Below are 12045 nucleotides of genomic sequence, written 5' to 3'. Positions count from 1 at the left end.
GCTTTAAAATATCCATCTTCGTCGCCAGCGGTAATTTCACTATTGACTGGGCACGCGACAGTTACGCCTTCCACTGCATCATCAACACCAACTCCAAGACCTTCTCCATCATTCCCTACTGCCACCAAACATCCACATCACCGCTTGCGACCAACATCATCAACGATCTGTACCCTGAACTCGAGCAATATGTGTCAGAAGTCAAGCTACGAAAAGCGGTGCGAAGACTGCAACTCGAGGGTCATCATCCACGTCGTGACCCATCAAGTATGCAACGGCAAGCCCCCAGTATTGATGACCAAGGCCGAAAAGGCGGACCGCAAGAAAAGAGGCCGTGAAATACCCTATCACAAGGACGGCTTCATATGTCAGCGCAGAATACGGCCTTACAAGAGATACTGGTCCTACGTCGGATCGCACGCCTGCTGGTATTGTAGCCATCGCAAGCAAAGGAACGAAGCGGCGGAAGAGCTCAAAACCCTCCTTGCAGACAAAAATCGAACAGAAGCAGAGGTTCAGCTTAAACGGAACAGGTTTAAAGAGGCGAGGGAACAAATAATGGATACAGGGGTTTCAGAAGAGGATTACACGACGGCACTGCCCAAAAGAGTCCAAGGCGATATGAAGGGCTAGTTACCTGCTTCACTGGCCAAAGCGGATGAGAGTGTCTGGAAAAGCCTCGAGTATTTGCCTCAGCCAAGTTTTGAAGACGATGAACAGCCAGATGACTCAGCCGAGTCGACCGATTCACCTGCTCCCAGCGACGGCGAGCCTTATTCCCTTCCAGTGTTAGATAAGGGGAAGAGGAAAGCGATCGCAACAATCGAAATGGTGGATGTACCATCTGAGGCTACCAGGCCTTCTCTGTTCCTTGAAGCTTCAGAGGTTGCCAGGTCTCCTCCGTTACCTGGAGCAGATCGAATGGGGATCCAAGATACAGATTCTGATCTTGAGATGGAGGATAGGGAGAGCAGTGAGGTGCAGGACGCGACAAGCGTTGACATGCCGACTGCAAGAGGCTTGGCTCTTGCAGCATTATCTCGATTCTACGGCTGGAGTGAACGAATGTGATTGATGGCCGAAGCAGGCGGTGAGTCAAAGTTTGGGCATTGGCTTTGAGTGATACTGCTGCTTGGATCAGAGTAGTCTCACAGTGGAAAATGGATAAGTGCTGAACGGGGACGTCGAATGCAACATATATTATCGAAGTAATCGGCATAGAAGATTGCAAAGAGGGTGCTTGACACAGAACCATAGTTGATAGGGAATATGTCCATCGTTTCGTTTCGCTGCAAGAGTTCATCCCTAGTAAAGAGTTTGCGATCGCGGTTCTTCATATTTAGATGACTCTCGTGCCCAAAGGCCAGAAAAGTCCAATGGAAGCATGACGTGATAAAGAATGAGGACGCATGCTAGACCAGTCGAACGTGATGCACTCAGATACATCACCCGCTAAGTCAGGATTACGCAGCATTACGGAGCGTAAAGTATGCTACACTGGGATGAACGGTGCCATCGCGAGGAGGGAGTTAGTGATGCTAACTTCTGCTTCATGAGCCACGGTCTCTGATTGGCCTCCATCGTGCTATGCGAGTTTAGGCGAGAAGACAAAGAAGCGACAGACTTTGTGCGTGAACATGGTGCCTTTTGGCAGTGAACAACAGACCGGTGACGCCTCGGGGCAGTGAACATGCGAATTCATCGAGACGTAATAAAGAATGCAATCCTTTCAGTGCCTTAAAAAAAATTGACAATAAGACCTTTCGTCCCAAGACACAGACACCATCACCGTCCTTCCAAAAGTATAAATGCATCCTCTCCTCCCTCCCAATTCCCCCAACTCTTTATTGAACCTCGGATTAAAATTAGTAAAGCCTGAAAGCAATTGAATCACCTTCCTTCCTAGCCTATCTAATCGCAATTACTAACACTAATACTCCGCAAAATGTGTCAAGAAAGAGAAGAGACCTGGCTGTGCAAGACCTGCCAGCGCTTCTTGAGATCGGAAACTTACAAGATATGGCTATGCGATGGATTCAAACGAAACGGGGTCTGCACTGAGGTCAAGAAAACACTGCCGACGACTGTTTACCAGCATGATCCGGACTGTAAGTTTTGTAATGCGCCGAGGAAGTGGCCTGACGATGAGGGTTTTGCTGCGTGGATGAAGAATCAGAATGGCACATCGGAATGGTGAGGACAAGAGAATGGTGATGGATGTTTGAGATTAGTAGGGCTGGTTTGTCTTCATCATAACAGACTACAGCTGGCAGATTAATTGGATCGAGGCTCTGTAGTCGTTTGTACATCGATCTTATCTTTAGACCGGCTCATGAACCCGGTCTTAGTCCCCATCGGTATCCATCCCGATCAAGTGACACGGCATAAATACTCCACATTCTCCATTCGGCCATCTTATCTCTCTGACATTTTCCGACCGACGAATCACGCCCATTCCCATTGACACTTTGTGGGGGTCTCATTCTCTGATCTTCATGACGCCGGCCGAAGCTTTTCTCCTCCATCACTTTTAGCCTGCGCCCGGAATTTGAGCTTAAGATACTCAAAGCCTACGCCAGAAAACTGAGCTGACCGGAATTCCGAACATTTGCACGTAGTGAGTTTTGGCCAAATGCCGAGGACTACAGGTGAACCGCGTGTAAGGCGCTCTTGTGAGCGCTGTCGGTATGTTTGTCAGTCGCGATAGAGAGGATATATACTGATGATGGGATAGGGAGAAGAAGATTAAATGCCCTGCTGAGAAACCGGGCTGCTCGCACTGTCGATTGGCAAATCAGACTTGTACTTATCTGCCTAGGAATCATGTCAGCAGCAGTCGAAGATCCTTCGCTCGGAGCTTGTTAGTCGCTGCTCGGAAGGCTCAGATGAATGAGGGAGCTGATGTAGAGAAGCAGACCTCTTAAAGCACAACATGCTAGCAGATCTCCGACAGCTTCAAATCATGAGACAGAGTAAGTTCTTTGGTCAGGTTACTGTCCTAGCTAATTGAGTCGAAGTCAAAGCTTTGGGAATAGGCATCAAAGTCAAGATGTCAATGCATGGAATATTCATGCAAATTCACCACGTATACATCCGCAATTGCCTCCGATAACAGCTATGCTCTCCGAAACGTCCTCATGGTACGGCAAATCTTTCTTCAAACCATGTTGACTCACTGACAAGAACAGGTCACCGGCGAACCCTGAACCACCGTCAGACCTCCTAACAGATTTCGTGAACGCCTACCGCGAAAAGCTCTACTTTCAACCACTTCCGCTATTTGACCCGAAGCGTCTCCAGCTGAAGATCGGGACATTACCTCAGTACCTCCGGTGGAGCTTCCTAGCTTTGTCACTTCATTATACAAGTCATAACTTCTACTATGGATTGGAAGGGAAGGCTATTGAGTACTATACTGCATCAGCGAGAAGTGTGGTTGTTGATATGGCTGCGGAGGGGCTGGTGCAGTTGGAGGTTATGCAGGCTTTGTGTCTACTTGCGTTGTGTGATCATATTTGTACGTGCATCCTCATGCTTTTTTACTTATCGCTAACTGAGTTCAGCTGGGAAGTCTTCACGGGCGTGGATGATGATAGGTATGGCTGCAAAGCTAGAGTCGCTTCGTCTCTCAGACTCCAAGGTCAGCGGATCACGACAGTCTGATGATGCGATATCAAGATGTCACTGGAGCATTGCTATCCTGGAAAGCACCTTTGCTCCCCACTGCAACACTCTTTTCGAAGTAGCCCACGCACCGAATTATCCCAAGAGCGTACCCAGGCCTACTACTCTGCATGGCATGAAGACATATTGCGCTGACTTGACGGATGCATACGAAGCAAACGTTCAAGACGTAGGGATTGTCGCAACATGTCTTGGCTACATCTCCGTCTGGGGAAGTATAATTTCCTACCTTCGCGACATCCGCAACGGTGCAAATGAATATCCATGGCTAGCAACCTCAAGACACAACCAACTCACCGTCAAGCTATATGAGCTCGAAAACATCACCTCCCACCGCCATCTCATCCGCAACGCCCCCTTCCCCGACCAACCCCCCTCTGAACTCAGCGAAAACAGAGAATACTGGGCGCCATGGGTACTATTCCAAGTGATGATGCACGCCACCCAAGCAATCCTCAACAACCCCTTCGTCCAACTCGTTGCTCTTCGTCGCGCGGGTCGGAATTTTCAACCGCGTTCGTTTCTGCAGAATACAGTTGATCAAGCTTTGTTCCATGCTGAGTGGGTTTCTAGACTCGTGAGGATGTGTGCGGATAGACAGTTTGAGGTTAATGATCCTCTGGTTGGACAGGCTGTTGCGGGATGTGTTTCGATACTGTGGATATTTCAGTTTGCGAGGGATAGGAAGGTTTCGGAGAAGGCGAAGGAGAATCTGGGCATTTGTGAGACGTTTCTGGAGCATTTATCGCGGAAGTGGCCTCATATTGCTGAAAAGGTGAGTCCTAAAACCCAAGTACTGGGCCATACTAACAGCGTTGTAGGTAGAGATTCTACGCACGCTCAGCATCAAAGTAAAAAAGAAACGACAATCGCCTCAAGATGACGAATCGAGCAGCGCAACTATTCAGTTTGAACCAGACATGATGTGGGAACTGCTTGATCCCGCGATGTCAGGCCGAGACTGGGCTGGCTTATGCAAAGCTGGCGGGACTTATGCTGCGAAGAGCGCTACAATCAAGGTCGCGACCAAGTTTATACACCCAATTAACAGCGACGAGGATAATGCGCCAATGGAGAATGGGGCGCATAATTTATTTGATCTGGAGGATATTTATGGAGAGCCGTTTCTGGATCAGTTCTTTTCTGATTCTTTGCTTGTCAATATCTCCTAGATACATAGCACAGCGTTATTTTACCTTGCTAGAACTATCGAGCTCAGCCTTTTGATGCCTTATGACACAATTAAACCAGCCTCTGAAATCCTGCGTACTCTTTTTCTTAATTGACGCTTGTGCAGCGCCAATTTCGGTCCCGGCTAAGAAGCCGATTTTGCCTTGAGAACCTCGTCGTCCAATCATCGTGATACACAAAATGCGCGGACGACAAGCCACAACGTCACAGCCAATACGAGATGACCAGTTTGTAACATGTCTGAGACAAGACGACCAAGAAGATGAAGTGGCTTCAGCTGGAGTTTGGCGGTGACACCAGCGACACCTACATATAAAGCACACAGGCTAGCTGATGAAGATTGCTTGCACATTCGCAGCTATCAAAATGCTTGTTTCACAATCTCTCCTCTCGCTCGGCTCTATTTTCAGCTCCGTGACTAGTCTCCCCGGTTGCGGGGAAGTGAATGTTTTCTACACATGAGTTCATAGCTGTGGACTGTTGATGAGACATTTCCTGACGCTGTGAAGCGGCTTGCCTGGTCGGCATACGTATGTTACGCAGCAAGGCTATGATGCCGCGCTTGTTGAGGCGCAGATATTCAACCATACGCGGCAACTGCGAGAGGCGGGATACAACGTGAGAGGTAGGGCCATCAGAATAAATGACACATCCGGGGTACTGAGTAGTGTAAAGCGGTCTGGAGAGGTCCCGAGATACCTGGCACCGAAATGAGTAAGCACATGAAAGGCGTCCACTGGAACGTTGCCGGAGTTGGCTTCGGAGTCCGAGGATCTCAGATCTCAGAAGTCATCACTCTCTTTGAAGGTTAGTAGTCTTCCTTGACAGGCAAATACAAGAGAGACGGCTGAATCGACAGAAACCCTTGATATATACCGCGAAGAAGCGCCGGATGCCAAATTTGTTTTCAATTATAATCCGTTGACATTTTTATGGTCGGTCAAACGGTATTTTCCGTTGTCGAGTGACTGTAAAGATCGTCCGGGAAAAGATTTGGTAAGACTTGGCTGATGTGATGAAATGAGTCGAGCTGACCGTCCATTTACAGGGATACATCACAATCTGTAATAAGGCGTGCACTTAAGTGGGAGGACAGCATATGAGTAACGGCAATGGAATGGGTTTCAAATGTGTTGAGGAGTAAATCCCAATAGGAAGGCGACCTTTGGATAAGTAACATATGCAGGGTAGGTCATCCGTATTTGATACTTTATACGGAATTATGTTACGGCGACCCAGTTCTTAAACCAACAAATATCACACCAATGACGATCTAGAAAAGAGAGAGAGGCAATATTGACCTGGCTGAAGGAGTTCTTATTACTGTAGGTTCTCATAGTGAGACAACGTCGATCATTTCGGAGCGCTCGTATTGTAGTTCACGTCTTGTGCTTATACCAATCCCATCACTTGAGGGAGGCGATTTCTTAGGGCCGAAGCTTCGATGTCGATTTATTTCTTGACAAGAAGTTCTGTGGGATCAGCTCTAAATGTCAAACTACTATTCGTAGTCGACGGCGATTAGGCGTGGCCGTTCGAACCTTGGTCGACTATTCGTGGCAAGATATCGGCCCCCAAGCTTTCAGCCACTACAAAGCCTGTGAGATATAACAAATATGCTTTTGAACTTAATGACAGCATTCATGGCAGACGTTAGACACTGCGGAATGGATATCTGAATTATGTGAAGCATACGAAAGGAATAAGAGCATCACCTCCGGTAGTGTCGACAAAACACCAAGGCACTGCCATTTTCGCACGATAGGCCAGCCATACCGAGAAGTGAGAGTCAGAAGAATGTTCTAGAAGACTCTGAGGTGTGGCAGATCAACATACCATGACACAGTGTCAAAATGCTGCAGCACCGAAACGTCACGATGCCTCGCAGATGACAGATGGCACGGACTCACCCTGCCACGTGTACATGGACATCCCTCAACGACGCTAGAACTGCCGTGATCGCTCAAGCATAACAGTCTGCAACCACCTTAAAAGTCCCAGGGATCCGGGACGCAGCCACCGGGTACCAGGAATGCATCACGGCAAGAGGGTGTACGGCATGCAGATCAAGCATTGCCCCCCTGGCCTAATATCTGAGGGAACACATGACGCCCGGTCATGGTTGCAGATGGTCGACGTTTTGGGACACAGCCTAAATCATGGGGGATGGGCTGTGAACACCTGGGCTGGGCTGGGAATTCACGATAGGGATACCACTCTGGCGTGTATATACACCTGGCTTATCAGATGGTGGGGTGTTGATCCCTGCGCCCGGATTTGGGGCGACATTGGCGGGAAAGCAAGAGTAGAGATTTGCTTATTGCTGCAAATGAATTTATTACAAGGAAACACGTTAAAAGATAATTTGTGACTTGGTTATTGCCCAAGGTTATGGGTCGGAATAGCGTCGAGTTGCGTGCAGAAAGGCAACACCTGAGGCACGGTGACGTATCGTGATAAGCTATACGTATCGCGCATGGGCATGGTGCTAGATTAGATTTGCACACATTTCTTATACATAAAGCTTCGTATATTTCTATTCAACTACATACGTTATCACTAGTCATTCATCCATCATACCTTCATGGCCAAGAAAGCCGCCGCCTCGCACGTTAACATACGCTTCAACACCAACATATCCTTGCAACAACCTAACCCTTAAACGCCTTTCCGGTACTGACATTGACCTTTGTCCACACAGTGCCCGTAGACATGTACCAAGCAAACTGAACAGGCCAATAGACATGCATCATCCACAACCACGGAAGAGGATCCCAAGACTCGAAGGTACCATCCTTCCAGTAGACGACGTGCTGCACAAAAGCCCGAATTGACTTTTGGATATCCGACAAACTCATTGTGCCTCGGAAGAGAGTGAGGTAGAATGGATACAGAACGAGCTCAACGAAATCTTGGCCGACCCAGTAGTATTGCTGGGGATTGGTAGGCGACACAGGTGGCTTTGTCAAGGGTCTTGGCGCAGATGGGGTAAGGATGGAGAGATATTCATCAACAATCTCAGGTGTGTTGCTAAACAGAACAGTAGCGGTGTGAACTCTTGGATTGCACTCAATGGGGTATATCGTGACGTCTTTCTCAACACCAGACCTGACTGCATCTTCATCTTCCTCATTGATCAAGAAGTCAAAGCTCATATGTCCTGTAAAGTTCTCGCCACCCTCTTCAGCCTGCTTCAGTGTAAAGTCAAGCATTGCCCTGCTGAGGGGTGAATCAACAGGAAGAGCTGAGTAATGCATGAGAACATCAGCGGAGCGACACGCGACAAACGCGCAGACGCGACCGCGAATGATGAGCGCGTGAGTGCAGAACTCGGGACCTGTGATGTACTCTTGTATGATGAAGGAGCATTTGGCCGTCTCGAAGGGAATGGAGTCGATGCGTGCGAGAGTAGCTTCTTCAGAGGGCAGAGGAAGTAAAGGCATTGCAAAGCGCGCGACATCATCAACACCAACAGGTTTGACAAGATATTGTCTCGCATGATGCTTATGCTCAAGACCTCCATTTCTTTGAAGGAAATTAATAACGTCTTCTCTGTCCTCCACAGCCTCCGTCAACGGAACTGTCAAACCAAGACCCTTGGTATGTTCAATGAACGCATCCTTCTCATGAAGTCTCCGAATATCCTCAACACCAAATTGAATTGCCTTAGCATTCGTACGAGCTTCGATGATTTCCCGCACTGCAGCATCTTCAACAGCCGCATTCACATCCGAGACAGAAACCCAAAGATCAACGTCTTCATGGTGAATGATCTCGACAATGCGATTGAGATATGGATCATTCATGCTCGTTTTTGAAGGGTCTGAAGGCGGTGGGAGACGATAGTACGCGTCGATTGCGAAGGATACGCGACCGGGCGAGAGGGAATGAGAATCAGCGCCTATGACGCGATGGCCGCGGCGATGAAACATTCGTGCGAGAGAGAGGCCCTTCGCCATGTTCACGCCTGTGACCAGAACAGTAACTTTGTCCAGACTATCGCCATCATTCTGAGGTTGTGAGGGTTTGGAAGTGAAGCGGTTCCAGAGGTAAGCTCCCAATGCAAAGAGGGTGTTTGTTGGTAGGAATATGAAGCCGAGTAGGAAGAGAGCCAGGTTCTTGGCGAATTCAATTGCTCGAGAGCTCTCCAGAGCCTGATTTGGCTTCCCCATGATGAATGGGATATAAACTCCAACAATTGAGTCTTGACAGTATCCAATTCACAATTATGAGCTTCACCAAGCTATAGAGCTATAGCTATTGAGGATACAGCTCGAAAAGGCGTTGTGAAAAAAAAAAGCCAATTGGAAGACGTCATGACTCGGGCGTGTCTGCGGAGATTGGTCTCACTAGCACGTCGGTGCAGCTCCGGAGCAGCGCATTCCGATCACAATCCCGCCCCCTCACTACTGAGACCATCTAACTCATCTCACATTAGTCTGAGATCCGTTGGAGAGGGGAAACCGCTTTAGGCTTCTTCGCCAGGAAGATTAGCTCCGATGGTATCACACCATGGATATCTCATGCATATGCAGCTTTTCACACCGGTCCCTTTCACAACCAATTACAGCTCCAGCGTGTTCCTCATGTATCGCAAGAAAGACACACCATATGCGGAATTGTCACTGTGCGTTTCGATGCAAAGGGTCGAGACTCTCTGCTTTTCTCATCAGCCCACCATACTGTTACACCGAGACGCTGTGCTAGGAGTCTGCTTACATCTATGACGTGCTAGACTCATGAGCAAGTGGATATAAAGTGCTGCAAAAGAAAAAGAATTCGGAAAATAAGAGCGGTCAGGGAATAACGGTCCCCATAAGGCGCAAGGGTAGATATCGTAGATCTGCAGTGCAACATTCCCATTGTCCCTTTTCCCGATCTCACCTCAGGGTCTAGGCATTTCACATGTCCAATGTTATTTTTGGTCAAGGGATATCCCGCTAGGTTTAAACGTGGGGAAAACCTAATGAATGACGCGCACATGCGAGATGGTAGTGTAATCGACGCCCTCACGCTAACATCGCCCCGTCTTTACGAGAATACAGTATCCTTTACTCCGTACCTTCTCCTAGGACATAAGATCTAGGTACAATCTCGCCCCACGCGGGGCCTAAGGTCATACCCCTGAACGACAAATTCATGGTACATCCCGTTGCTGTATGACACCTCGAGGAAGAAAGATTCGCAATACACATTACCAAACAGGCTAGAGAGAACACATGTCGTGCTCAACTGCTCGTTTGCTATGGGCTATGTTGTATGCACTGCTACAGAAGCGTAGGAACTAGTGCTTCAGACCCATCATAAGTTTGACCATCATGACACCATCATTAGATACATGCGTCTGCGTACAAACATGCACCTCTAGCCAAGCCTCGGGCCTCAAACCACCTACCCAATGAAAACGGTCCTCATGTCTCTGTACTTGTCCCCCAACCACTCGTTTACCGACAACTCATGTAGTGTTAACTTGCTCTTGTGAAAGGAACCCTAGCTCGAAAGCTTGTCGGCAGTTGAATATCTCTCAGAGGGGGGTGCTATTCACACATAAAAAGCTCTCCCCATCACCATCAATCGCAAGCTATACACATCCTCTACACCCTTTCATCCCTATTGTACTACCCCAAACATACCACTCACCATGTCTGATATGAGTGCTACCGTCGAGCCCACCGCCAAGGGTTTCGCTGTCTGTGGCTATGAGAAGATCGAATATGACTTTGAGTTTCTCGATGGTGTTTTCAACACTGCCAATCCTCAGCTGTACCAGCTCTACTCCCCCTGGGGACGATGTCTGGCTGTGATGGACCTCAACATCTTCAACCTTTACGGGAACGAGATGCAGAGGTACTTTGATCATTATGGCATTCCTCTTACTATTCACAAGACTATGATTGGTGAGAAGGCCAAGAGCATGGATACGTTGTTGTCCATTGTTGATTCTATGACCGATTTCGGTATTTACCGAAAGGAGCCTGTTCTTGTCGTTGGTGGCGGTCTCGTCACCGATGTTGCTGGGTAAGTCTCCTTATCAACTGCTGTAAACAACTTAACTAATCATACAGCTTCGCCTGTGCTGCGTATCGCCGCAACACCAACTACATCCGCATCCCCACCACAGTCATTGGTCTCATCGATGCCTCAGTCTCCATCAAAGTCGCCGTCAACTACGGCCGCTACAAGAACCGTCTCGGTGCCTACCACGCCCCATCCCACACATTCCTTGACTTCACTTTCCTCCGCAGTCTCCCCGTAGCACAGATCCGCAACGGTTTTGCAGAGCTGATCAAGATCTCTACTTGTGCTCACAAGGATACTTATGATCTTCTTGAGAAGTATTGTGAGCAGCTTATCAACACTGGCTTTGGACGATCTGATGATGCTACTCCTGAGATCAAGGAGGTTGCTGATAAGATCTGCCGTGCTGGTATCCATGAGATGCTGAAGCTTGAGACACCAAACTTGCATGAGATTATGCTTGATCGTGTTATTGCTTACGGCCATACTTGGTCTCCTCTTCATGAGCTTGTCCCTGAGACGCCTCTTCGCCATGGTCATGCTATCTCCATTGACATGGCATACTCTGCTACCCTCGCTCACATCCGTGGTCTCCTCTCATCAGAGGAACATACTCGTCTCTTGAACCTCTTCTCCCGAGCTGGTCTCTCCATGGACCATCCTCAATTCGATGCTTCCCTTCTTGAGAAGGCCACAGCTGCCATTCTCAAGACCCGTGACGGCAAGCTTCGCGCAGCTGTTCCCGTCAACCCAATGGGTGACTGTGTCTTCCTGAACGATGTCAGCCACGACGAGATGGTTGCTGCTCTAGAGGAGCACAAGAAAATCATGAAGTCTTACCCTCGCCAGGGCGCAGGTCTAGAGGCTTTCGTTGACTCTAGTGACACTGGTTACACCATGAATGGTGCACCCGTCGAGAACGGCAATGCTCAGAACATTCCCCTCAATGGCGTACAGAACGCTAAGCTTCACGCCTCTGGTCCTGAGGGTGTTGATGGTCTTCAGCAGGACTCTAGCAGCGACGATGACTATGTCGTCAGCTCTTCCAAGACCAACGGTCACCAGGACAAGGGTATCCTCAGTGACCTGAAGGAGAAGGCGAATGGTATTCAGAACCAGATCGCCAAGGCCGTCACTGTTGAGAGTCAATGA

The 12045-nt window shown here is 48.6% G+C and overlaps 5 protein-coding genes across 5 annotated transcripts; 4 read left to right on the top strand and 1 right to left on the bottom strand.

Annotated features, from left to right (window-relative positions):
* Positions 1-189: 189 nt before the first annotated feature.
* On the top strand, positions 190-1071 carry FVEG_17327 (hypothetical protein; the record flags this gene model as incomplete). Its single annotated transcript, XM_018906583.1, has 2 exons — positions 190-513; positions 634-1071. 2 exons carry the CDS (start codon positions 190-192, stop codon positions 1069-1071), a joined length of 762 nt encoding a protein of 253 aa, XP_018760665.1.
* Positions 1072-2823: 1752 nt separating this feature from the next.
* On the top strand, positions 2824-4940 carry FVEG_12688 (hypothetical protein; the record flags this gene model as incomplete). Its single annotated transcript, XM_018902031.1, has 6 exons — positions 2824-2860; positions 2927-2972; positions 3018-3140; positions 3189-3517; positions 3564-4459; positions 4506-4940. 6 exons carry the CDS (start codon positions 2824-2826, stop codon positions 4854-4856), a joined length of 1782 nt encoding a protein of 593 aa, XP_018760666.1. The 3' UTR covers positions 4857-4940.
* A 645-nt stretch (positions 4941-5585) lies between these two features.
* On the top strand, positions 5586-5943 carry FVEG_12689 (hypothetical protein; the record flags this gene model as incomplete). Its single annotated transcript, XM_018902032.1, has 2 exons — positions 5586-5682; positions 5924-5943. 2 exons carry the CDS (start codon positions 5586-5588, stop codon positions 5941-5943), a joined length of 117 nt encoding a protein of 38 aa, XP_018760667.1.
* A 1583-nt stretch (positions 5944-7526) lies between these two features.
* On the bottom strand, positions 7527-9047 carry FVEG_12690 (hypothetical protein; the record flags this gene model as incomplete). The annotated part of the gene is made up of 1 exon (XM_018902033.1): positions 7527-9047. The coding sequence occupies one exon, from the start codon at positions 9045-9047 to the stop codon at positions 7527-7529; it is 1521 nt and encodes a 506-aa protein (XP_018760668.1).
* Positions 9048-10466: 1419 nt separating this feature from the next.
* Positions 10467-12045, top strand: FVEG_12691 (3-dehydroquinate synthase; the record flags this gene model as incomplete). Its single annotated transcript, XM_018902034.1, has 2 exons — positions 10467-10893; positions 10941-12045. Exons 1-2 carry the CDS (start codon positions 10517-10519, stop codon positions 12043-12045), a joined length of 1482 nt encoding a protein of 493 aa, XP_018760669.1. The 5' UTR covers positions 10467-10516.

This window comes from Fusarium verticillioides, chromosome 3 (assembly GCF_000149555.1).
Source record: "Fusarium verticillioides 7600 chromosome 3, whole genome shotgun sequence".
NCBI classification, from domain to species: Eukaryota; Fungi; Ascomycota; class Sordariomycetes; order Hypocreales; family Nectriaceae; genus Fusarium; species Fusarium verticillioides.
Note: the sequence above shows the minus strand (reverse complement) of the source record. Positions and strands in the feature narration are given on the sequence as shown.